Source organism: Sus scrofa, chromosome 4 (assembly GCF_054392235.1).
Source record: "Sus scrofa isolate SSC_HxYL_T2T_F1_AM1 chromosome 4, Sscrofa_HxYL_maternal_Yorkshire_Landrace_v2.0, whole genome shotgun sequence".
NCBI lineage: Eukaryota > Metazoa > Chordata > Mammalia > Artiodactyla > Suidae > Sus > Sus scrofa.
Genome location: NC_139386.1, coordinates 15,044,323 through 15,070,840, shown reverse-complemented (window position 1 = coordinate 15,070,840; position 26,518 = coordinate 15,044,323). Strand labels below are relative to the sequence as shown.

At 45.6% G+C, this 26,518-nt stretch overlaps 1 protein-coding gene and 1 long non-coding RNA gene across 18 annotated transcripts in view; both read right to left on the bottom strand.

Moving 5' to 3' along the window:
- Positions 1-26,518, bottom strand: part of MTSS1 (MTSS I-BAR domain containing 1) — a 169,891-nt gene that overhangs the window by 117,211 nt on the left and 26,162 nt on the right. For all 17 annotated transcript variants that reach the window (XM_021088943.2, XM_021088948.2, XM_021088946.2 and 14 more), the window contains exon 3: positions 25,721-25,794. In XM_021088943.2, coding sequence (XP_020944602.1) covers positions 25,721-25,794 — 74 coding nt within the window. The remainder of the gene's footprint in view (positions 1-25,720; positions 25,795-26,518) is intronic.
- LOC146403686 (uncharacterized) lies at positions 7,304-12,825 on the bottom strand. The gene is made up of 2 exons (XR_014843383.1): positions 8,698-12,825; positions 7,304-7,648 (listed from the first exon to the last, which is right to left on the bottom strand). It is a non-coding gene; the product is annotated as an uncharacterized LOC146403686 (long non-coding RNA).

The window sequence follows — 26,518 nt, the reverse complement described above, 5'->3', positions numbered from 1 at the left end:
TTAACGGCTCCTGCAGGAGTTCCCGTTGTGGCTCAGGAGGTTAAGAACCCGACAAAGTGTCTGTGAGGATGCGGGTTCAATCCCTGACCTCACTCAGTGGGTTAAGGATCTGGCCACAAGCTTCAGCGTAGGTTGCAGACACAGCTCGGATCCTGAGTTGCTGTGGTATAGGCCAGCAGCTGCAGCTCCAATTCAACCCTTATCCCAGGAATGTCTCCATGCCACAGGTGCAGCTATAAAAAGAAAAAACTAAAAATAAAGGCACCTCTGAATCTTTGGGTAGAGGTTGGAAGGTGACAGTTCATGAACCAAATTTGGCCTGCAAACTATTTTTTTTTTTTTTTTTTTTTGGCCATGGCACGCAGCAGCTTGATATGAGATCTCAGCTGCCAGACCAGGGACCAAAGCCGAGCCACAGCAGTGAAAGTGCCGAATCCTAACCATCTAATGCCCAGATTCTAGCTGCATCTACAAGTGTGCTGCCCAACATGGTAGCCTGAGCCACATGTTGGCCATTTAAATTCATTCGACTGAAATAAAATTAGGAATCTGATTCCTCGGTCATACTGGCCACATTTCACAGGCTCAAGAGCCACATGTGGCCACCTTACTGGATAACGTGGATGTGAGACAGTGAGACACACGCACCATCACGGAACATTCTCCTGGCCAATGTTGTTGATAAAAATCCAAGAATCTAGGCCCACATTCCAACGATTCAACACCAGCCAGAGGGTCATCTGCCTGCTCTAGACATAGCACGTGCTTTCTTATTGGCAGCCCGACTCTGCTCATTCATTTACAGGACCTTAGATGCCACGTGCAAACCCTGCCCAGACATTACACACGCAAAGTAAAACTTGCCCGAGGGCTTGATTAGACAGATTCTTTTACCCCCTGAAGCCTAACTGCAATGGTTGTGGGTTTCCTTTCTCCCTCCCTCCCTCCACCCCCCTCTCTGTTGTTGCTGCAGTGGGTTAACCAAGAGGCCAACACAGTCCACCTGACCAATGACCTGTGGCTTTTGGAGTCAATCTCCGCATGATGAACGTGTACTTGTCCTGCATGGTTCCCTGGGCTTTGAAACATCAGGTTCACCGACCAGCCCCTGCCTAGCAACGAAGCTTCAAGAATCCATAGAAAGAGTGCATTTCCCCTTTGAGAAGCTCTTTCCAGAAGCTGGCCCAGTTCTCTGATAGTGGAACGAGCTCAGACAATATTGGCCGAATCAAGGAACCAAAGGCTGTGTGGTCACAGTGGAAAACCTGGATGCACTGGAAAAACCCACAAGATCAGTCAACTCCTAACTCCTCTGTATCCGGGCTGAAAATGAGCTTCAGAGAACACAAATAGGAGATTTGTAGACTGTGAGCATCTCAAAATTACCCACACATCTGACCCAAGGTCTTAGGAGAAAGAGCTTGGTAAGCTGTGTAACAATCCTTTTTTGGGGGGGGGGTGTCTTTTTAGGGACACACCTGTGGCATACGCAAGTTCCCAGGCTAGGGGTCAAATCAGAGCTGCAGCTGCTGGCCTACACCACAGCAATAGCCACAGCCACACGGGATCCGACCCACATCTGTGACCTACACCACAGCTCACGGCAATGCTGGATCCTTAACCCACTGAGCAAGGCCAGGGATCAAACCCACATCCTCACGGATACTAGTCAGGTTCATTCTCACTGAGCCATGATGGGAACTCCAAGCTGTGTGACTTTTGAATGGGAGAAAATTCATACAACACTGTACGAGATTTAACCAGGACGAAACTCAACAGTCACCCTCAAAAAGGGAATGAATCTCACAATCCACTAGTTTAAGATTTAATTAAGATCTCCTCTAACCACTGCCAAGACATTCTTTAAATTTAGTCTTTTATTATCTTCACCAGAACCTTTCTTTTTAGGGATTTAGGGTTAGCAAAACAGTAAGTCAGGTTCTCCTGATTGCTATTTATACCCTAAGCCCTGGGAAACACACAGAGAAAACACGGAGTTCCATGGGGAGTTTCAGGTTTCGGTATATAAAGCGTGAGAGACAGACGGGTCCCTCCAGGAGAGATTTTCTTAATAGCAACTTCTTTTCTGGCTGGGACCACCACACCTACGGCACAGGGCTTCTCCAACAACTCAATCCCCAGCTCAGAATCCCAGGCAAGGCCCAGCAGCAGGCAGCCCAGGGCCAGGGGTGAGACGGCATCTCCTCCAAAAGGCCCCCATCCCTCCAGACATCCAGCCTGCAGGGGCCAGGGCCAGCCAGCTGTGGCCTCTGATCTCAGTTCAAAGTGACAAAGAAGGAAGCCCCTAGCAAGGTGAGAGCACACAGGCAGAGCAGCGTCACTCCCAGGTAAAAGCAAGGAGGAGGGCTGTAAGGGAAAAAAAGGGGAGTTCCCATCGTGGCTCAGAGGTTAACAAATCCGACTAGGAATGATGAGGTTGCAGGTTCGATTCCTGGCCTCACTCAGTGGGTTAAGGATCCGGTGTGGCCATGAGCTGTGGTGTAGGTTGCAGATGCGACTCGGATCCTGCGTTGCTGTGGCTCTGGTGTAGGCCGGTGGCTACAGCTCCGATTAGACCCCTAGCCTGGGAACCTCCATATGCTGTGGGAAGCGGCCCTAAAAACGGCAAAAAAAAAAAAAAAAAAAAAAAAGACAGAAAAAAAAGGCTATTTGTATGTCACGACCATGGCACTTGGCTTCCAGGGTGCACTATATAACATGCCTATTGTATTAGTCGTTTATAAAATACCTATTACACTAATAGTATATTATTACAATACTTCTATCATAGAATCTCTTTGAAAGATCACCCGGGACCTGATCACCAAGGGGCTCTTAATAGAGAAACTCAATAACCCGCTGCAGGTGTCAGGGAACGTTCCCGGGGCCGGGTTCAGGGCTTCTACTGTATGAATGAAGGGCACGCCCCTCGAGCAAAGCAGGTGCTCTCACAGCCACTCCAGCCGCCTCTTAGACAGCGGCTGCTCTGCATCTATTCGAACCCCAGCGCTCCGTCCTCCAAGAGGAAAGCTAAGCCAGCCCACAGAGACCCTCTGGGCCACAGGGGTGGTTTCTTTAGACCGCAGGAAGGGAGCTGCCTAATCGCATGGACACAAGTCAGCGATCTTATTCCAGGCTACCTGGGGAGGAAGGGGCAGAGCCGGAGCAGAAAGGAACCCCCGGCCCCCCTCACCACCCCCACCCCCACTGCGGTAAAGGCCCAAGGTCAGTGTTAGAGAAGAGGATCGTTGTGTTCCGCCTCCTCCCAAGTGAAAAGCTAGACTTTGGAATCGTTACACAAACGGTGGTGTTCAAACAACACAGGGAGCCGGGGCGTTCTTTTAAAGAAAGAGCAAATGATAAACTCAAGTCACTAAGTGTCCACTCGGCATCACCCCCCTCTTCAGCAGAGACAAGGGCCAACCCCGGGACTCCTGCGGTGGTCACATCGGAGAAACTATTTCCCCGTGAAAGGGACTCTTCTGCACCAGTCCCAGTTGTTATTGCTGGCGTGTGTGTGTGTGTGTGTGTGTGTGTGTGTAAGTATTTAAAACATCCACAATGAAAATATACCCATCCTACACATATTTCATATTATCTCAATGATAATGGCAGCCTGACCACTGTTCAGTTTAAATCAACACCCTCTCTCTCTCTCAGAACAACTCTTGTATAAGGATTCATTGATCTACTCTATATCAAGCATGTTGCAGCACAGTGCCTGGCACATTCGTGCACACTGATAAACAAGAGCTTTTTCTTCACTCTAATAGTTTAGCACTTGCAGGCTACGAGGGGCCAGGCCCTTCACACCTATTCTCAAAGGCTCTTCCCCGCAACCCTACATAGGTGCCATAATCAAGTCCACTTCACAGATGAGGAAACTGAGGTACACAGAGATGAAAGCAACTTGCCAAAGGTCACACCACAAAACAAAAACAAAAACAAAAACAAAACAAAAGGCACAGGCTGTCATTCAATCCAAATCAAAGGTTCTTCACCAGCAAGCTCTGCAATTTCTTAACTCTAACAACAAAGGCACGTTTGCACCAGAAGAACTTTTCCATTTCATGCTGCACTGATTTTTGTGGTTATGTGTATGCAGAGCGAAAGCAGGATGGGGAAGCCACTTATTACCGTGTGTGCCACCGCCGTCTTCAGCAGCCTCCCTCCCTCGTGCTGGGCTCAGCCCTGCTGGCTGCAAGCCTCTCCCTGTAGCCTCCATTCTTATGGGGTAAGAACATAGAGAGGAGGCTGGAGCAGCCAGTCTTGGCCCCTGTGAGGCAGCATGAAGCCTGCAGTCAGGAAGGAGGAGGCCAGACACAGTGCACAGGGTGAAGTGGGCTGCCTGGGCCAAGGGCTAAGTGCAAGGCCAGCTAAGCAGCTGCCCGCCAAGCTCTGTTTCAGAGGAGGGGGCAAGAGTGGGGAGGGGCGAGGACCAGGACATCTTCCTCCGGTGAATGTGCACAAACACCCCCCCGCCCCCGTGACTAGACACAGACAGCATTTCATGCCAAATTTATATGGAACACAATCAAACAAAACGAGAGTGTCTGAAGCTTAAATCACATCCTGAAGAAAACAAAAATGGCTTAAGCTTTACTTAGAGCAGCCAAGATATAGAAGCAACCTAAAGCATCCATGGATGGATAACAAATATGTGGTATTATACACACACACACACACACACACTGGAATACTATTCATCCATAAAAAAACACAATTTTGCCATGTGGGGCCACATGGATGGACTTGGAGGGCATTATGCTAAGTGAAATAAATTAGAAAGGTAAATATTGTATGATATTACGTATATGTGGAATCTAAAAAAAATACAACAAACTAGTGAATATAACAAACAAGAAGCAGACTCTCAGATGTACAGAATGAACTAGTAGTTACAGGTGTGGGAAGGAAGGGGGAGGAGCTATACACAGGTAGAGGAGTAAAAGGTACAGACTATTAGGGATAAAATAAGCTACAAGGATTACAACCAGTAGTTTCTAACAACTATAAATGGAGTGCAACCTTTAAAAATTGTGTATCACTATATGGAAAACCTGTAACTTAAAAATATTGTAATTATTCTTCAAAAGAGAAAATACAGAAAGATGGGGGGAAAGGGATGAGCTTAGAAATATGGCTTAACCATTTGTCTTACTTTTTAAAAACTGACCCTTCCGGGGAGTTCCTGTCGTGGCGCAGTGGTTAACGAATCCGACTAGGAACCATGAGGTTGCGGGTTCGGTCCCTGCCCTTGCTCAGTGGGTTAACGATCCGGCGTTGCCGTGAGCTGTGGTGTAGGTTGCAGACTCGGCTCGGATCCTGTGTTGCTGTGGCTCTGGTGTAGGCCAGTGGCTACAGCTCCGATTAGACCCCTAGCCTGGGAACCTCCATATGCCGCGGGAGCGGCCCGAGAAATGGCAAAAAGACAAAAAAAAAAAAAAAAACAAAAAAAACCTGACCCTTCCCTCCTCAGCTTCTGACAGCATCAGGCCACCCGGGACCCTCTCCTGATAATTCCTAAAGGAGTCAATCAACCGTACGCTGAACTTTCTGGCCCATTTTATTTCCATGGGACCTCAGCCTGGCGCATTCATGTTTAATGTTACAGCACCTCCATTTAAAGGAAGCCAAAAAAAAAAAAAAAGGAGAGCAGTCCAGTTTCTTATACACAAATGCCTTTGGTTCAAAAGCAAGTGTTCAAAATTCAAACACAGAAAATTGAATTTTAAAACGGAAAGGGGACAGTGACTCAGAACATCCTCATTCAAGGAACTGTGAGCAGAAACACGTCTTTCAACAGGCTGTGACCTTTTATCAAATATTAGCACATACACGTGCATACACACACACACAATCGCTAAGCCCTGAGCTCAAAACTTGGGAGGGAATTTTCGAGAGCGCCATCTTCTTTGCCAGCCTGGAAAGGAATGCAACAACACATGCCCATCTCTGGTCTAGAAAACCCCAGCTAGAGGCCAGAGGTGAGACCACCTCCTCCCAGGTTCTAATACAAAGGACCGCATCTGGGTCAACGTCTCTGGCAGCCAATCCAGAATACATTGGAAACCATCTCACTGAGATGGCAATGACTGGCTGGGCAGACGCACTCAGGACTGAGGCAATAGAAACGTGGTGCTGAAAAGCCTGAAGGCTCTGGAAGCAGATCCCAGGTCACCTCCTGGGGTGCGAATAACAGAAGCCACCCCGAGGATGTGGAGAGGCCCTGACAAATGAGCAAGGGCACACAGCGAGGACGAGCGAGCGATACCACTGCCATCATCTCCATCACCAAACCAGGGCTGAGCCTCAGCTCCTCAGAGGGCGACCAGGTGACCTGAGCCTCGGGTTTCGCAAGCACTGATCATCTGAACAAACGGAATTTTGCCTCAGTCATCAGCAGGATGCTTCAGGGAACAGCAACGATCCTTTGGTGTGTGGCGATGGCCAAAACCTTTGAGACCTCAAATGCATCACACGAGGAGAAACAGCCCCATTCAAACACAAATCTTTCGTTATGTTTTCTTTTCCTAGACAAATGAACTGTAAGCTACTTGACATTCTTTTCAGCAGTTTATTTTTTTTTTTTAAGTATCTGATACCATGGCCATTACAAACAATCTCTAAAAAGTCTTTGTTGAGCATCAGAATGAGACAGCTGGGATACTGGCAGGAGGAAATGTTCAATCTTGTCATTTTGCAAAAGGAATTCATATCCATAATTAATGATGCTTTTGTCTATGCCAGAAAGAAAATCTAGAGGCTCAACTATGCTTAAGTAAATTCTACCCAAGCCGACTGCGATATAATTTTATAAATTATAGAGCAACGAGAAGAACAAGATTTTGCGACTTGGCAGCATAAAGAAAAGGATTAACAAGACAGCCATGTTTCAAGGACGAAATCGGGGTGAAAATGTTGATTTCTGAAAGGATGGCTACATTTTCTTTCTCCTCCAGAAGAAAGAGTAATCAACAACTTTAATGTCCTAAGATGGGCTGTCACCGCGTGTATTTGAAAGATGCAATACTTCTTTGTTCCTGAGTGTACCAGACACACGCCACCAGCTACAGAACGAGCACCAGCATTATCAGCCAAAAGGTCAACTAAAAATAACCAAGAGGGGCGATAAACAACAAAACTAGCTTTGGCTTAAGAGGCATTTCTATGGAAATATGAGCAGAAAAGTCATCAACCCTTAAATAAGGAAATTTCCTTAAAGATAACATCTTCCATTGTAGAGCTGTTGAAAAGATACATAAAGACAAAACAGGGTTAAAGAAAAAGCTCATTTCATTCATTCAACAAAGGTTTATTTAGTCACAATTTGGTTAGGGGCTAAGGAAATATAAAGCACAAAATACTGTGGTTGCCAGAGGAGGGGAAGAGGGGTGGGGAGTAAATACTTAATGGGCATAGTTTTCAGGTTTTTTTGTGGTAAAATATACCAAATATAAAATTGACCATTATAACCATTTTTTAATTAAATTTTTAAGAGCAGTTTAAGGTCCATGACAAAACTAGGAGGAAAGTACAGAGATTTCTCAGATATACCCTGTCCCATACATGAAGAGTTTCCCTAATTTTTTTTTTTTTCTTTTTGCCTTTTCTAGGGCTGCTCCAGCGGCATATGGAGGTTCCTAGGCTAGGGGTCTCATTGGAGCTACAGCTGCCAGCCTACACCAGGGCCACAGCAACTCGGGATCCAAGCCGTGTCTGTGACCTACATCACAACTCACAGCAACGCCAAATCCTTAACCCACTGTGCAAGGCCAGGGATCAAACCCACAACCTCATGGTTCCAGTCGGATTCGTTAACCACTGCGCCACACGACGGGAACTCCCCAGAGTTTCCCTAATTATCAACATCCACCAAGAAATGGATTCATTTGTTACAACGGATGCATTCTTACACAGATACATCATTATCAGCCCAAGTCCATGGCTTGTATTCAGGTTCATTCTCGGTGCTGTACAGTCTATGGGTTTGAACAAATGTTTAGGGACACCCGTCCACTACCTGGTATCACAGAGTATTTTCACGGCCCTAAAAGTCCTCTGTGCTTTATAACCACTTTGACGTGTACAGTTCGGTGGCATTCACCTCCATGCGCACTGTTGTGCAACCAGCCCCACGCCCCTACCCATCTTCAGAACTCTTTCATCACCTTGGGTCCAGGGTTTAGTCTGGCATGATGAAAGTGCTTTGCAAGCAGACAAGGATGGAGGTTGCACAACCCCATGAATGTACAAATGCCAATGAATCATTCATTTTCAAATGAGGTCGATTTGGGGTGATGTGAATTTCACCTCAATTTTAGGGGGAAAAAAAAAAGAACACCACTTGTTAATAGATGAACGAGTCCTCACCTTGAGGAAGCTCACGGGTTGGTAAGGGGATGGGGATAGGAGGAGCCCAGGTTCTAGGCTTGGAGCAAAATGCGGCTGCTCTAGGAGTTCCTGTTGTGGCTCAGGGGTAACAAACCAGACTAGGATCCATGAGGATGCAGGTTCGATCCCTGGCTTCACTCAGTGGGTTAAGGATCCAGCAGTGCAATGAGCTGTGGTGTAGGTCACAGATGTAACTCGGGTCCCGCGTTGCTGTGGCTGTGGTGTAGGCCGGCAGATGCAGCGCTGATGAGACCCCTAGCCTGGGAACTTCCATATGCCAAGGCCCTTAAAACACACGCACACAAAGGGGGAGGCTGCTTCAAACCCATTTGAGGACTGAGAAAAGGGTTCCCAGAGGACAGACGGCCTGAGAGAAACCGTAAGGGACCAACCAGAGTGATAAGGGCAGAGAAGGGAGAGGAACGTTCCACCACAGGGCAGGCGACAGGTTCTGTGTCCCCAGGCGTCGGGGAGACAACTACAACACTCCACAATCATCTCCCAAGCTAGGAACTGTCTCAGCCGATGGATCCTGTTAAGAAACTTGGCTGTGGACCTCATTTCACATTGTATAATACTTGCAGTAAGTTGTCACACTACAACTTAAAAAAGAAAATCTCATTGTACAACCAAAACTACGTAACTTTCATTTGTCCATCAGACTTCAATAAAGTGGGGAAAACTTTTAAATAAGACATTATTAAAATCAAAATTCATTCATGTTCCCATGATAATGCCCCAAATCTAATAAGCAGTAATGATTATATGTAATATGTATACCATGTAAATGTTTATAATAATTAGAAATAACAGACTATAATAGGAATAAACAAAACAGTGCCAGGGGAATTTCTAAAATGTCAAAAGAAGTCTTTGGGGAAGAAAAGCAGGAACCTCAATGGATCAAGAGCAGGGACAGAAGCTGGGGACAGAGAGGTAGAGGAGACAGGCAGGCAAATCAAAGTGGAATCAGGAGAGAGTGCTGAGGTCTGGAAGTGACCAGGGACCCACCGCATCTGACCCGCACAGAGGCCCCAGAAGGGACAGAGGAACAGGTAATTTTGTGTCACAGGTATTTGGGGTTTTCAGTCACGATCTCATTTGAGCTCCACGGTCACCCTGACAAGCAGGTACAGCAGACCCGACTGTCAGCTCATAGATGACAAAACTGAAGTGTGTCTACTCAGACTGACCCTCCAAGGCCACACAGGTGTGACCGGGCAGCACGGCCTGCAGCCGGCCTCCCAACACAGGCTCAGCCCCTCAGAGGAGGGCAGCTGAGCTCAAATGAAAACTCCCAACACTCTCTCTGCTGAGCTCCAGCACTATTCTTATTCTAGTTAATCTTTGGAAATAAACAACAACTGCGCATTTTCACCATGGGAAATGACCTTCCAGCAAAAAGGAAGCCGTCCTTTTTGGTAAGATATGGACTCCTCCCAAATTTTTATGCACAACCCAGCACGGTGGCCATTTCTCGGCTCAGGCAATGCAGGAACCATCAAATTTTAAAATCCTGACTTAGTTATGAATAATGGAAAGCTTCGCTTAAATGAACCAAGCTATCCTCAGCTGCCTCAAGAAAAGGCAGAGTCACAGGTCCAATAAACTGCCAAATACTAAAAACACCTAGAAGGGCCAGCTCAGTGATTCTCAACTGGAGCCAGTTTGCCCCCGGCCCCCACCCCAGGGGATATTCAGCCACGGCTGGAAACATGTCCGGTTCTCACGACTGGAGGACAGAGACCAGGGATGCTGCTGAACAGTGTTCTATACACAGCACAGCCCCTCACGGCAAATAAGAATCCAGCCCAAGGTGTCTACCGTGACAAGACTGAGATTCTAAATTCCCAGGTGACTCTGTGTATACAACTGATCTCTGCAGTGGAAAGGAGGTGGCACTCATGGGTCCCTCGGAGCAGATACACACACCCCAAGCTCTGCTGCTTCAAAGTCGTGTGACATTTAAACAAAGGCAGTTCAGGTCACCCGCCAGTTTCCCTTGTTGGCAAAACGAGGTTCCTACCACCCTCCTCAAGGAGACTAAGCAACTGAAGGGCCAGCAGATGCTTCAGCGGATAGAGGGCCCTCGGCAGATACTCAAGGCCAAGGGCTCCAAGGTACTTCACCGTTTCCAAAAAACACACACTCCTGGCATTTGCTTTCCACAAACACATTTGGAAAAACAAACACCTAGAGAACAAAGGCATCCATCTAACAAGGTTGGAGACAATTTTATCATCCTTCAACCCCATGAAACCGGAGTCTGTCCCCGGGCAGTGGGAGCCTGACTGGTGCTGGGGACTGCAGCGATTCCCACCTGTGGCCAGGGACCAACCAGCGGGACCACCACCACCCCTGGGAGGTCAGGGGGTGTGGTTCCACGGCTCATTATTTCCTCCAGTTCCAGGACAAGCCCTGTCTTGCGCCGGGCTTTAAATCGTATTATCCAAATGAAGCATCGCGCGTCAACAAGCACAGATGGCACTCACGCACTTAAATGGCAATTCGAGGGCTAAAATTCAGGCAAGCTCTCCAGGCTCGCAGACCTGGTTCTCTGGGTGGGCTCTGAGAGAGAGAGGGGTCAGGAAGCGGGGGCTGGGGGCACATGCCCGGAGCTGAAGGTCTTTTGTCTACCGTCAAGCGCTCCGGAGGAACTAAACAGGCTCAATCAGAGTCAGCGGGAACACAGCCCGTGTCAGCCTCGCACGTCATTCCTGAACAGAAGCCTGCAGGTCAGCGGCACAGGAAGAAGGTTCCATCTTCGCCATCTCCTCCAGATTCCTTTGTATTTTGTCAGGTACCTCTGGCTGTCTTCAGGGAACTGTATTGCCCACTACTGACAATCACATTTAAAGGGCGCATTTTCAAGATCTCTTTCTGCCTTGATTGAAAGAGGATTTTCTTTTTAGTTGTAATCACTCAGCTCACCCCCCCCCCCGCCTCCTAATTTCAAAGGGGGTGGGGGGGAAGCAGCAGCATTGTAGTGATGGTGAAATGCACTCGAATGCAGCTCTAAAGGAAAGGCACCACCCAGCAGCTCCATATTGGTTTCCATGGTAACCAGGGTCCCTGGGCCCTGGCTCTCACAGCAGGAGATGCTGCAGATTTCCACAGCACTATCTTTTTACTAGACATAAGATGTCCCAGGGCAATTTTGAGCATTTGGGAATCAAAAAACACATTCCGTGTGTGCGCGTGTGTAGGTGTGCGCATGCATGCAGATATATATTCACAAAACTGAGACAATGTAAATGAAAGAAGCCTAGATATTCCTACACGTCGAACAGAACAAATGATTAAAATATAAGCAAAACAGCCTTTCCCTCTCTTTCATACACACACACTCATACACACACACACACACACAGCTAACAGAAAATGAAAACATCTTCCATAGAACAAGAAAGGACTGCAGCGGAAGTGGAAAACTGCTTTGGAAAACCAGACAATCAAGGCTTCTGCATAAACAAACAAGCCAACAAAAATCTTAACAATAACTGAGCCCAGAACAGAGCTTTATTTCCCACAGCTCATGTTCTTTCCTCCTTGAATAGTCTCTCACCATGAAAGCAAAAGGCGATGTGAACAAGCTACTGGCCAGGTGGCTTTCAGGGGAAAGCACAGGACAGAGAGCCCTGCCCTAAAATGAGATTCCCACTGTCACCCCTGTGAGCTGAGTGGCCTCGCCACCCGAGGCAAGTGACTTCACCTCGTTGAGACCCAATTTATTCTGTAAAACTGCACTAGATAGTAGATGGTCTATAAAAGAAACCCTCTATCCTGAAAGATCAGAGCGGGAGTTCCTGTTGTGGCGCAGGGAAAATGAATCTGACCAGTATCCACGAGGATGTGGGTTCAGTCCCTCTGTGGGTTAAGGATCTGGTGTTGCCGTGAGCTGTGGTGTACGTTGTTGTGGCTGTGGTGGAGGCCAGCAGCTGTAGCTTCGATTCGACCCCTAGCCTGGGAACCTCCACATGCCATGGGTGTGACCCTAAAACCAAGAAAAAAAGAAAGATCAGAGCATTATGCATTATGTTAAACAAGACAAAGCAACAAACCTCCAGGTAATTTTCACGTAAGGCCATGGATTCCTTTCCAAAAGTAGTGTATAAAAATGAAATTTCCTTAAAATGTACCAGAATTCACTGCCAGAGTCTTGGTGATGGAAGACCTTTGGAATATTCTTCGTTGCATTTCTTCTGAGAGCAATTTTCCAATAGCATGGTTTTCCTCCAGCAGAGCACATGCGGACAGCTAAGGTGAAAATTTTAGTCCACCGGAGTTTTCACCTTTCCTGCATGTTTTCAGGCCAGGGCTTTATCAGAGCAGAGAGGAGGCAGCTAGGCAACCAGGCAGAATAGATTCGGCCTAGAAAAATACTAGTTGGACAACTTCAAGTGTCTTCAAGTTCACATATACCCTCCAAACAGTTATTTTTATCGAGGCGGGCAGAACAAACCAAGTTCACAACTCTATGGCAAAGGATCGTCCACAAGCAAGCACAGTAAAAAATAAAATAAAAATTGACTCATCTGCACGAATTCAAATAACTGCATTTGTTCATGAACGCAAATTTGTATTTTACCAAACGTGACTGCGGTGTGCTTCTGTGTGTGGCAGTGGAGGGTATTAGTTATTTTAAGCCAAAGTGAAAGGCAAAGGGAAAGAGCCAGGATGGGGGGTGGGGGAGAAGAGTCCCCACGGCTCACTGTCCCTCATGCAGACAAGCCCTGCAAGCAGCTGGAAGGATGGAGCTGCTGAGTAAACCACTTCATTTTGTCAAATGCCTAACGACACCAATAACCATGCTTGCACACAGATCAACCCGGTCACCCATAAAGACATGCCTCCCCCTCCTCCCCTGGCCCTTCTACCCCACGGCTACCGCCACCACCTCTGCGGCATAATTCACCGGCATTTATTAAGGCTGCCCGGGTTAAAGGGAACAGCATGCATCATAATTCAAGCATCACCACCAGGGAAAATAAGGCAAAAGGGGAAAACACTACTGACTTGAGCAGGAGCAGATGCTCCTGTTGGTTAGGGGAGGGGGGACAAGCCTTCCAGGGACACACAGGCTGGCGTGTGGGATTCTTATGTCCCTAGCTCTTCCTGTAGGATTTGAGGATTCTGGTGACCCTGCTCTGGACACCCAGGATGCGCCTCCATAAAACTGGGATGCAGGGTGGGTGTAACTCACGGTAACCGTTCAAGTGCATTTCGGGGAGAGGCAGTGAAAAGCCAACCACCACACATGGAGGACACAAAAAGCCACAAGGAAAACAGCCCAAGTCTGGTTAACTGTGGCCACCAACCAAAGGTCAATAGTAGCAAGCTGCTGGTCGGGTGAGGAATGGTGTTACTGTCAGGGATCACCTTTAACGTCAAGGTCAATGGGATTGGAAAAGAGGGATGTTCATTTCAGCACCAGGGATGCTCGGTTCATGACTCCAAAACTCCTGGGACCAACAAATTTACCCATCAAATTAATCGAATAAGTAAGCCCCTGCCTCCTAATTCCTTCAACCCCAAAAAGGAGGCGGGAAAAAAAGAAAAGAAAAGAAGATTTAGAAATTTATTAAAGATACTCAATAAACATGAATTCTTTTGTTATTTCTAGTCCTTAGTGTGATTTGCCAAAAACAAAACAAAACAAAACAAAAAAACTCAAGTTTAAAATACACAGGCCACCTTACTGTGCTAGACTCAACACCAGGTCTGAGTTTCACTATAAAGCAAACCAAACAATAATCACCTTTTTAAAAAATGGAAAATGGTAAGACAAACTTTGCATTCACAGGGCCATTTTTAAAAACTGGTTTTCTCCTAAGCATTCAAATAGGTAGGATGAAATGTACTCTGCTAATGAGTTCAAATGACTCAAGGTCTATCAGCGCAGAAAAACATCAAAATAAGGAATCCCAAAGCAGAATACACATTTACAGCCTCATTTAAAAAGGCATTATATTTTTTATATCATCCCTTAGTAGGTCAATGATAACTCCGAAATCTCAGAGGAGGTGGAGACTTTATATCTTGAAACTGTATTTACATAATATTTACATAACAGCCATACAGTTTTTAGCTAGGTTATGTATTATTAGAAATGTGTTAATTATTAGAAATAATTTACAAGGTTTTTTTTTGCACTTCATATAAGATTGAGGCTACATCAGTATTCAACATAAAAACAGGTGTACATACTCATACATACACTTATTCAAATTTGGAGTGGTTTGAGGGGGCTGAAGGAAGTTAATAAGGCTACACTACATCTATTCTGGGTTTTGGTCTCACCACGGCCCTTGGCAAAGCTGTAAGCAAATCAAAGATGAGCTCTGCATAGAAATCAGTCATCCTGGGACGCAGGATCTGTCTCCTGTCATTTAGGCAAGAATCTGCTAAGTCCGATGCTTTAGTTTTCCCAGCTAACAATACATATACGTGCATACACACATATTATGTTATATGCACCCAGATTGTTATAGACCCTGGTTATAGAGATGTGAGTGTGTGTGTGTGTGTAAAATCCTCATTAAAAGGATTATAGCTATAAAGCCCAATCAATAAAGGGCTATTTGACACAGCCTAGCATTAAAGTCATTCTTCGCATTCGTCATAGTTAAGAATATTTACAAATGGTGAATCCATGATGGGGAGGAGGCAGGCCCGTCTCGGATGCCTCTGAACCCACCAATTGTTCAACGCTAGGTGACTTTTTGACACGTCTACACAACTGGGTAATACAGATTCATTTTGCCCAGTCACCTCACATAAAGGAGGTATACCGACAGCAATCACGCTCCTCAAGTTCATGAAAATTCCTTAAAGGCATCTGGAAGGGGACAGCAAGCAAAAGCTGACCTGTCTCAAGAGCTAGGCTCCACCGCAAAACCGTCTTCTCAAGCTTGTCCCTGTTACTGCTCCCATTAGGAGCCTTTTTAGACACTTTTTTTTCCCTGACCACACCCCCCCTTCATAAAATATTAATGCCATAGATATTTGTATTGTATGTATATCTGTACCTGATATAGAGAGTAAGGGAGTCCCCTGGTGGCTCAGCAGGTAAAGGAGCTGATGTCACTGCTGTGGCTCTGGTTACTGTTGTGGCGCAGGTTCGAATCCCTGGCCTGGGGATTGTCACATGCCACAGGTGCGGCCAAACAAATAAAAATACATTATTTTTATTTACTATTTATTTTCAAGGATAGTGTATTCATAAATTATTTTATCATTAAATTACTTTCATTTATTATTTATTATTCAAGGATAGTGTATTCATTTTTCTGAGGATCTTATTCTAGCCAATGATCTAGCCAGGGTACCCCTATGACAACCATATACAAGAGTAAGATCCCCTTTCCTCCCCAGGAACCAATTCTCATCCCCTTTGGAACGATAACTTGTCCACTGAGAATGCACAAGACGGACATGCTATAAAGAGGAGGAGGAAGCATTTATGGCTGGAATTATTTTTGTTTACATGTACCTCTCCACCTAACACCCCCACAACCACACGCCTCTGCTTAAATCCTGGAGCGCCCACTCGCCCAACGCCTGAGAAACAACACCTGTTTTGCATTCCCAGCACCCTAGGTACCGAGAAAACCCTCAATAAAGCTTTCTGATATAGAAGAGAATAAATCAGATGACTCATAAAATATTGCATTTACTGTTAAAAGCAGAACAAACCTTTCTTTGTAGGAATGGTTACACTCCTGATAATCCATGCTGTGTCATGCAGCAGCCACTAGGTATATATTTAATTAAAGTTCATTAAAATGTAAAGATTGGAAATTCAGTTCTTCAGTTCCACTAGCCCTGTTTCAAGCGCTCCGTAATCCCATGTCGCGGGTGGCTACCATGCTGGACAGTGAAAACACAACATTTCCATTACAGAAACGTCCATCACACAGGATGGCCCTGGCCCAGCCTACAAGCTCCATGAAGCCAGGACGGCACTGGGGTCGCTCACCACAGCACACCCAGGACCTGTCAAGTCCTGGCATAAAGCAACGCAGGGACAAGCAAACAAGAAATAGAGGAGAAAAGGAAGCTTTGTCTTGGCCCTGCCAATTTTCCACGTTAATCAGCTCAAAGCACTCTAATTTTTCATAGCTTTGTTCTTACTTACTCCCCACACCAACCTACAATACAGCAATGAGAATTTGCAAAATTCAACTACCAGCAGGGCAAAATGTGCTTTGGGCTTCCTCAGAATAATTCATGTGAATCAGAATCAAGAGGTCAAGTTCAAAACCCCGAAAATGAAAGGCGATAGCGTTTTTCTAGGTCACTGCCAATAGAGCCTGCCTAGATTCATGTTTAAAAATAATATTACAGAATCCAGCTGCTGGGTCCATCCACTCTGCAAACGATCAAGTGCTTCACTTTATCAATTTTCATTTAATGAATTAGCAACTGTTTCCTGGGCATCCATAACGTGCCAAGGCCCCAGGATATCAGAGTCAAGGTACTCCTTTGACAACCATACACAAGCACTATGTAAAATTAACAGCCACTTTCCTATAAAACTTCGAGGCTCCAGAAGCTTTCTGCTAGATTCATCTTGCCCCCTACTACCTATAAAGCCTCAGCTAGAATAAGATCATCAGAAAAATAAATACACTATCCTTGAATCAAAACAATATGCTTGGCTCTTATAAGAAAAATTACAACAGAGCTGTTTCTCAAATACTTCCAAGTTTTTGTCCTGTAAGAATCCTGAGGACAATAACCAAAAATAACTAAGGAACCTGAACTGGCCTGAGTACAAAACCAGTTTACTGATCTACAGCCACATCTATAGATTGTACTTTTATGCCTTTTTATTTTTATTATTTATTTTTTGTCTTTTTTTTGCCTTTTCTTGGGCCGCTCCCGCGGCATATGGAGGTTCCCAGGCTAGGGGTCAAATCAGAGCTGTAGCTGCCAGCCTACGCCAGAGCCACAGCAACGCAGAATCCGAGCCGCATCTGCGACCTACACCACAGCTCACGGCAACGCCGGATCGTTAACCCACTGAGCAAGGGCAGGGACCGAACCCGAAACCTCATGGTTCCTAGTCAGATTCGTTAACCATTGCGCCACAACGGGAACTCCCGCCTTTTATTTTAATTAAATGAATGAAAGTATCCGTGGTTCTTTAAGGTCATTTTCAAAGAACACTATGCAGCTCCAGGCCTTCCAAGAAGAGTATTTCATGACCTTTTGTAAATAATTTTCCCCCTTGGTTTGTGGTTAAGTAGTTTCCCAGGTAGAAATCATAAGACTCTATGGGAGTTCCCGTCATGGCTCAGTGGTTAAGGAATCCGCCTAGGAAGCATAAGGTTGCAGGTTCGATCCCTGGCCTCGCTCAGCGGGTTAAGGATCCGGCGTCGACGTGAGCTGTGGTGTAGGTTGCAGACTCGGCTCGGATCTGGCATTGCTGGGCTCTGGCGTAGGCTGGCGGCTACAGCTCCCATTAGACCCCGAGCCTGGGAACCTCCATATGCTGCGGGTGTGGCCTTAGAGAAAGGCAAAAAAAAAAAAAAAAAGAAAAAAAAAGAAAAAGGAATCATAAGACTAATTCCATGAAAAAGAGCACAAGACTCAAACACTCCAAGTCAATCCAGAAGTGTCAATTAAACAACCTGGTTAAATTAAAACGTGAGGGGCGAATGCAACCAGTCTGACTGCCTCCTTGAAACAGTGTCCTGGCACCTCTTCCCCAACCCCAGCCAAGAGCAAGTAGCTGCCTTTCACCCACGTGGGCCTTCCTGTGACCTGGTCATGGCTGGGCCCTCTACAACAAAACGCCCTATCCAGAGGCTCGGCCTCCGAGTAGGGGGAGTGGTCACAAGATTCTGAACTCCCAAGTGTAATCTGGCCGACCCCCTCCCACCAGCCTCTGTCCCAAGACGACAGCTGTCCTCACCCAGATCACCAAGGACTATGTGCAAACATCGATGCACCCCACTAAATGCCCGCTACTCGGCATTGGGGGACCTAGGTTCCCTGGAGCAGAGCAGCAGCAGGCCCTGTCCTGGACGTGTTTGAGTCTAGTGGGGAAGATGGACGAGGAGGGAGGAGGGAGGCCATCAATCGAGCAGGAGGATGCGGTTGGTGCTGAGGCTTCAGACCCGAGACCCGATTTCACAGTGAGGGGCAGGAAGCAGAAGGTCCACGGGTGCTGTGACCTTTACACTGACTCCAGAAAGACAAGCTGATGATCCTCCAGCATCTAAAGGGGGCGGAGAGGGCGTGAGCTGGAAGGGCACTCCAGGTCTGGAATGCACTTGTGCAAGAGGAAAGGGATCAGAGGTTTTAAGGGATTCAGGGAGCAGAGAGCATTTTTTTGTGGGTGGAACTGCCGGCCAGGGGCGGAGATGTCATCAGACAGGGGGGCGACGGCAAGACAGCGAGAGGCTGCCTTCCCCGGGAAGCCTTAAAAAATCTGAGATTCCCAAGCTCTGCCCAATTATTTGGATCCCAAAGGCATGAGGCAGGGCTCTGAAATCTGTCCTTTCAGACAAGCTTCCTGAGTGATTAGGATCCATGCAGCCAGATCAGAAGAGCACAGCATCTCACAAACTCTATCCTAAAAACCTGCTTTTAAGAACCAAGACTATCTTCTTCGGCGTAAACCGTAGAGATTTTCTTCACCAGAGCACAGAACCTCCGCAATCCAGGCTCATGATTAAAGTACTCCGCTGACTGTCTGGACCTTGATGGCTGTTCTAGAAGTTCCAGCCTCTATCTGCCCTTCTCACACATACACTGAGGGTTTCTTCTAAACGTATTTTTCTCCTAACCTTCTCCTTCCTTTAGCCTCTACTTGCGCTCTGCTTCCTTCCACTTCTTTATCCCCAGGGCAAAAACTGGAAACGCTCTAATATAGAAAAGAAAAATTAGACTGCCCGACTTCATCTGTATTGAACAATTTAGTAGGGCCAAAGGAGATTTTACATCATAGAATATTCGAGCTGCAAAGGATTACTTGTGACCATCTAGACCCCTGGGTCCTGGGAAAACCCCTTAACAAGTGGGGAATTAAAGCCTGGAGAAGTGAAACAAAATTACTCGGGTCACAGAGCTGGCAAAGCAGAAGACAAACCCATGCATCCTAGCTTCCAATCTAGTCTTTACTCTAAGATGCTACATAGATTGTTTTTTTGTCCTTTTTTTTTTTTTTAACGAATTCAGGATCAAGTAATTAAAAGCAAATTTAAGTTTCTACTAAATCCATGAGGTCCTTATGTGAGGAATCATAATATCATGGTTAAACTCTAGGCCAGCCTCCAGTTTCCCCACCGTCACAGCCGTGTGACCTTGGTCGGTGTAGGTTAGTGCTCAGTCCAGACCTCACCATCTAGAATGGAAACCACGAGCATCAGGAGCGCCCATTGTGGCTCAGCAGTAACAAACCCGACTAGGATCCATGAGGATGAGGGTTCGATCCCTGGCCCCGCTCAGTGGGTGAAGGATCTGGCATTGCCGTGAGCGGCAGTGTAGGTTGCAGAGCTGACTTGGGATCTGGCATGGCTATGGATCTGATTCGACCCCTAGCCGGGGAACTTCCATATGCCGCATGCGTAGCCCTGAAAAAGCAAAAAGAAAAAAAAAAAGAAGCAATCACGAGCACCCACCTCATAGGGCTACTGTGAGAAGAAAAAGAATCTATGTAAAGCACTTAGGACAGAGCCCAGCCTCTGACGCAGTCAATGAAGGTGACAGAAGTGATCTAGTCGGCTGGGGATCCCTTTCCTTCCGAGAATCTTGAAACCCCTCACTTTGCCTTGGGTGTATCATCCTCTAAACATCCCAGGGATGCGTCCTCCAAGCCATGACATCATGACAGGGGCACACAGAGGCGGCCAAAAGTGAAAGTCACACACAGCACTGCACTCTTCAAAGGCCCTTGCTGACACAAGCAAATGGTGCAGTGGCCACGAAGGGCCAGTGCTGACTCAGGCAGGAGGATTTCATCAGCCCCAGGCCCAGGCTGTGTGCTTACAGGTGCAGCAACGCTACTTCCCAACACAGGCCGCTGAAGCCCAAGAAGCCTCTCCCTACCTTTGCTCTTCTTTTTTCTTTTTTTAAGTAAACCCAGACAACTGCACATCCATCGCTTTCAAACCACTCCGAGTGCTGGTCCATTACGGACATACAGAAAATAGGCACCCGGCCTCACAAAGTCAGGCTTCCTACATACTCCAAATGCTTAGACACTAATCTTTTGTGGTAACACAGAAACGGGTGAACTTTCATATCGAACACAAGTTGTATATTTATTCTGGAGTGCAAAATCAATAAAATGTGAAACTGCATGTATTATGGAGCTGACTAACTCAAACTCCATTACAGTTTAATTATTAACTTAAAAAGACACATTATAATAGTGAGTTAGACTCTTTCATTTAAAAAAAAAAAAAAATGAACGAGGAGTTCCCTGGTGGCTTAGCGGGTCATGGATCTGATGTTGTCACTACTGAGGCTCAAGACACTGCAGTGGCATGGGTTCGATCCCTGGCCTGGGAACTTCTGCATGCTGCAGGTGCAGCCAAAAATACAACACAATTAAAAAAAATAATAATTTTTAAAATGAAAACAGATTTTCACATTCTACTCAACAGTTATATGACTATATTTTGCTCTTACAATGACTAACTTTAAAAGATTTTCCTAAATAAATTCTATCAACAGCTAGTGCAAAATATTTGCTACAAAGGACAAGAACCTTCAGAGTCATTTCCTTTGGGAAACAATATGGAATGCTAATATCTTCCAGCTTCAGATTCTGGATGCTTGCCCCAAGGAGATGCACTTAAGAGAAGGGAATAGCAGTTATTCTTACCTCCAGCAAGAAAGACTCAAAAAAACATTACATCTAGTCTCTAAGCAAGAGACTAGACTTTCCACAGAGGGTAGATATCAAACTGTATTAGAGTTCCAGGCTGTAATGACCATAGCCCAAATATATTTGCTGCTGACCAAAATAGCTTGAAGCATTTTTTTTTAAAGATTCATCATTTCCTTGGAGATGCATACACCATTAAAAAGAGATTACCAAATCAGCTATAATGGAAAAAATAAAATTAAAAAAAAAAAGAGAGAAAGATTACCATAGGAGTTCCTGCTGTGGCACAGTGGGTGAAGAATCTGGCTGCAGCCACTCAGGCTGCTGCAGAGGCACAGGTTCAATTCCTGGCCCAACACAGTGGGTAAAAAGGATACAGCATTGGAGTTCCCATTGTGGCGCAGCCGAAACAAACCTGACTAGGAACCATGAGGTTGCAGGTTTGATCCCTGGACTCGCTCAGTGGGTTAAAGATCTGGCATTACCATGAGCTGTGGTGTAGGTCACAGACACAACTTGGATCTAGCGTTGCTATAGCTGTGGCATAGGCTGGCAGCTTTAACTTCGATTTAACCCCTAGTGTGGAAACCTCCACATGCAGTGGGTGAAGCCCTAAAAAGACAAAGACAAAAAAAAAAAACAGAAAAGATACAGCATTGCCACAGCCGCTGTATAGACTGTAACTGCAGCTTGGATTCAATACCTGGCCCAGGAACTTCCATGTGCTGTGGGTGCGGCGTTTTAAAAAAAAAAAAGGGAAAGAGAGAGAGATTACCATAGATCTCCAAAAGGCTATACACATGGGCATTAACTGCAGTATAGCTTGTAAGAGTAAAGAAATGGAGATGATCTAAATATTCCCCAAAAGAACAATGATTAAGTCGTGCTACATCCAGACAGTGAATTTCCATTTGGCTGCAAGAAAGAAGGCAGATCTCTAGGTACTGACATGGAAAGATAACTATAATACGTTGTGGAGTAAAAGCACAGGAATAATGTTTCTTGTCTTTTTTTTTTTTTTAGGGCCGTACCTGCGGCATATGGAGGCTCCCAGGCTAGGAGTCTAATAGGAGCTGTAGCCTCCGGCCTATACCGAAGCCACAGCAACGCCAGATCTGAGCCACGTCTGCAACCTACACCACAGCTCCTGGCAACACCAGATCTTTAACCCACTGAGCGAGGCCAGGGATCGAACCCACAACCTCATGGCTCCTGGTTGGATTCGTTCCTGCTGTGCCACAACGGGAACTCCAGAAATAATGTTTCTTATGGGCTACCTTTTGACAAAGATCTTACAAACGTATTTTATTCCATATATCATTTTATATATTGTTCTGGGATTCGTTTTTCTCCCAGATGTGTTAAAATATGCAAAAAAAGTCTATAAATGACACTAAACCCAATCCCTGCAAGGGGTACTAGGAAGGTAGATTTTACTTTTATATACTTTGACGTGATGTTTTTAAACTAAAGAGCATGTTTTACATTTTAATTGTTAAGTAAAAATTAATAAAAAGCATTTCTGGTGCTAAAATGAACCTACAGTCAAGTTCTGTATCAACTCCATAAAATATACCTTTGTGTCAACCCATACATTTTTTAGGTCATGTGAGAGTTTTCACACTGGCACACTCAACGGAAAGTTATTTCAAAAAAAAAAAAAAGAAAAGAAAAGTTATTTCCCCCCAGTGCATATGGATTCTAGACATCTTGAGATGTAAGGATCTTTCAGAGTCGTTTCAGAGTCTGATTTTGCTAAAAAGGACCTGTAATCAAATGGCTTAAAAACACATGAAACAGGAATCTTATTCATTGTGGCATTGTTTGTCCTTTGTTAAAGACAGCACCTTCGGACACCTCTACCTCCATCAGCACCACGGAGAGGCCGATCTGGTTTCTTTCCCCACAAATAATTGTTTTTCCTCCATTCAACCATGAGCACTTGCAGGCCTTCCAGTTTCCCACCAAGAACTACTCTGGGGAGCAGCTTCGGCAAAAACTCAAGTTCTCACTGCAGGAAATGGACAGTCAGGGGTATACCTTTCCATCCATCCTTTAGGGCCCATTCAATAATTTTGTTTTGTTTTTTAATTTTTTATTATAGTTGATGTATAATGTTGTGTCAATTTCCGCTGTACAGCAAAGTCACCCAGTTTACACACATATATACACACATTCTTTTTCTCATAATATCTCCCATCACGTACCATCACAAGTGACTGGATCTAGTTCTCTGTGCTATACAGCAGGACCTCCTTGCTTATCCACTCCAAATGCAAAAGTTTGCCTCTTAGCACTAACCCCAAACTCTCAGTCCATCCCACTCCCTCCCTGTCGGCAACTACAAGTCTGTTCTCTACGTTCGTGAGTTTATTTTCTATTCTGTAGATAGGCTCATTTGTACCATATTTTAAATTTCACATATAAGTGATGTCATATGGCATTTGTCTTTCTCCTTCTGACTTACTTCACTCATTATGAGACTCTCTAGTTCCATCCATGTTGCAGCAAATGGCACGATTTTGTTCTTTTTTATGGCTTTGAGTATTCTGCTGTGTGTGTGTGTGTATATATATATATATATACCGTATCTTCTCAATCCATTCATCTGTCCATGGACATTTAGGTTGTTTCCCATTCGGTAATTAAACATTAAAATATAAACTTATGAATCACAGAGTGTCAAAAAGGCAACACCAGATACACGAGTTGTTTAAAACAGAGCAACTCGTTCAAGGAAGACGCACTCTGATGGCTATTCTAGAAAGACATCAATATGACTGACAAGCCCAGTTCCAGACCCTGCTGCGGCCAAAGAAAATAAGATAAGACAGACTCAGTAACACTAACAGTGGTGGACACTGGCATGAATGCTCTTACTCCTCTTTATACTGGCACGTCCTAAAGATTCCACAACAGACATATACAAGCTATGTAAAAAATTTTTTAAAGGGCTTTAAAAAGATACTGGTTAAGACCCATGCCAAGCTGACAAACCAGATGAAGAAATCAGTGCTCTCATGTCTCCAACTGCATTCTCCTAGGGATCTTTTTTTTTTTTTTTTTTTGGCCATACCCTCATCACACAGAAATTTCCGGGCCAGGGATTGAACCCAGGCCACGGCAGTGACAATGCCAGATCCCTAACCCACCAGACCACCAAGGAACTCCCTGGGGAGCCTTCTGAAACACCACTGGCATCTTGGATAAGTATTAACTCTCCTGGGAGAACATCCTTCACTCCCTAAGATAATTGCTCATGTTTCTGTACCCCCAGCCCCAGCACTCTGTCCCACCACTGTTACCGAGCGCAGTATTTCTGCACTCAAATTCTTTATTTGCACATAGCATCCTCCCCACCGCAACTGCAAGCTCCCCCAGGACAGAGAGGAATATATTGATTCTTGTGGTCCCATGACAGTGCCTGAAATATCAGCAGTTCTCAAGTTTTTTGAATGAGAAACGTCCTCACTGCAAATTCATCTGAATAGTTAATTAAGCACCTCTGGGGACTGAGTCACTGCTGAAACCCAGTGGAGGTACGTACCCATCATGGGCTTCAGAGACACTTAATTCTTGTGTGACTGGGAGCAATCCCACTGGCCCCCAACGCCCTCATTGTCCAATGTCACCATGACAGTGACAACAATAGGTACGTAGCCGTCTGTGCACTAGCTACCCAGGAAGAGGGCAAGAAAGAGGCGGGAGAGATTCCTTGGCTGGGAATGAAAAGGGAAGCACCCCCACTTTGAATGCGGGTCTCTAGGTTCTGGGGAATGTCCTATTTTTAACGACAGAGCTGGGTACAGAGGTAGTAACTCTCTTCTCTACTTTCACATGTTACGAATTTTCTTTGCTACAACTCAAGAGTCACTGAAACCATTACAAACTTTCAAAAGATTCCCCTTTGTTCACCGATTTGATCAACATACTTGAAACACTATGTTCCAAGTACTGTGTCGGGGAAGGGTTCAGACATGCCCAAGTCATAGCACAGTCAAGTGTGGAAGACGGGTAAACAGATACATCACAACAGGACGCCACTTGTAATAGGTTTCCTCATTTCAGGGGAACCCAGGAAAAAAAAAATGGATGAACCAATCACTCTCTTTGCTTCTCATTCCACAAAGGAACAAAGAGCACGTTTTTCCTACTTGAGGAGGGAAAAACAAATTACAACCAAAAAAAAAAAAAAAAAAAAATCCCTGTAGCTCCAGAGGCTGCAACCAGCACATCATTCAAGGGGATCCCAAAAACATGTCCAGCCATCTCAGGCATAGACAATGGCTCCTTTCGTTTACTCTCTAGAGAATGATCTGCGACTTCTCCTATGTGGAATCCCACGGAGTAGAAAGAAATGCTTTTAAACACGAGTCAGCTAGGTGCTGATAACTTAAACGCCACCTTCTTGTGCAGCCAGCCAAGGGCAGGAGCGCACACGCCGCCAACTGGCGTCACTGCGGAAGCCAGCCCCCGTCTGCTTACCACGTGTGTTGGTGGCCATGTCCGCCACTTTCTGAAAGGCATCCAAGAAGGCAGCTGCTGCTACTACGGTTGTCCTAAAATGCAAACAGATAACAAAAGCATCAGGAATGTCTCCCACGAGCAGATGCATGACATGCTGCAGCCTCTGCCGAGGACAGAAAGCAACCCTCCGGGAAAGACAATCCGACTGGAGGTGGGACAGCCACGGGCTTTGTGCACCGGCTATTTTCTTAAGAAGACTTTCTTCTGGTCGTGTTAGCACTCTTCCCCAAAAATGTCTGGCACCTGCGGTGCTAGGCAATAAACACTAGCCATTTTTCCTACCCCGTTTTACCTGACGGCATAAAATTACGACCAGGTAAAACTTCACAAAGGAGTTAAAAGAGAGGTGTTTCTAACTAAAAAAAAAAAAAAGAAAAAAAAAACATTAAAAAATATAAATGAGGAGCTCCCACTGTGGCACAGTGGGTTTAGAACCTGACTACAGGTTCAAGTCCCGGCCTGGCACAATGGGTTAAAGGATCCAGCATTGCTACAGCTGCAGTTCAAGTCACAGCTACGGCTCAGATTCAATCCCTGGCCCTGGAGTTCCTGTCAGTGCCTTAGCGGTAATGAACCTGATGAGATCCATGAGGATGTGGGTTCAATCCCTGGCCTTGCTCAATGGGTTAACGATCTGGCGTTGCTGCGGCTATGGCATAGGCCGGCAGCTACAGCTTTGATTCGACCCCTGGCCTGGGAACTTCCATAGGTCACAAGTGTGGCCCTAAAAAGCACCCCCCCCAAAAAAAAATCACT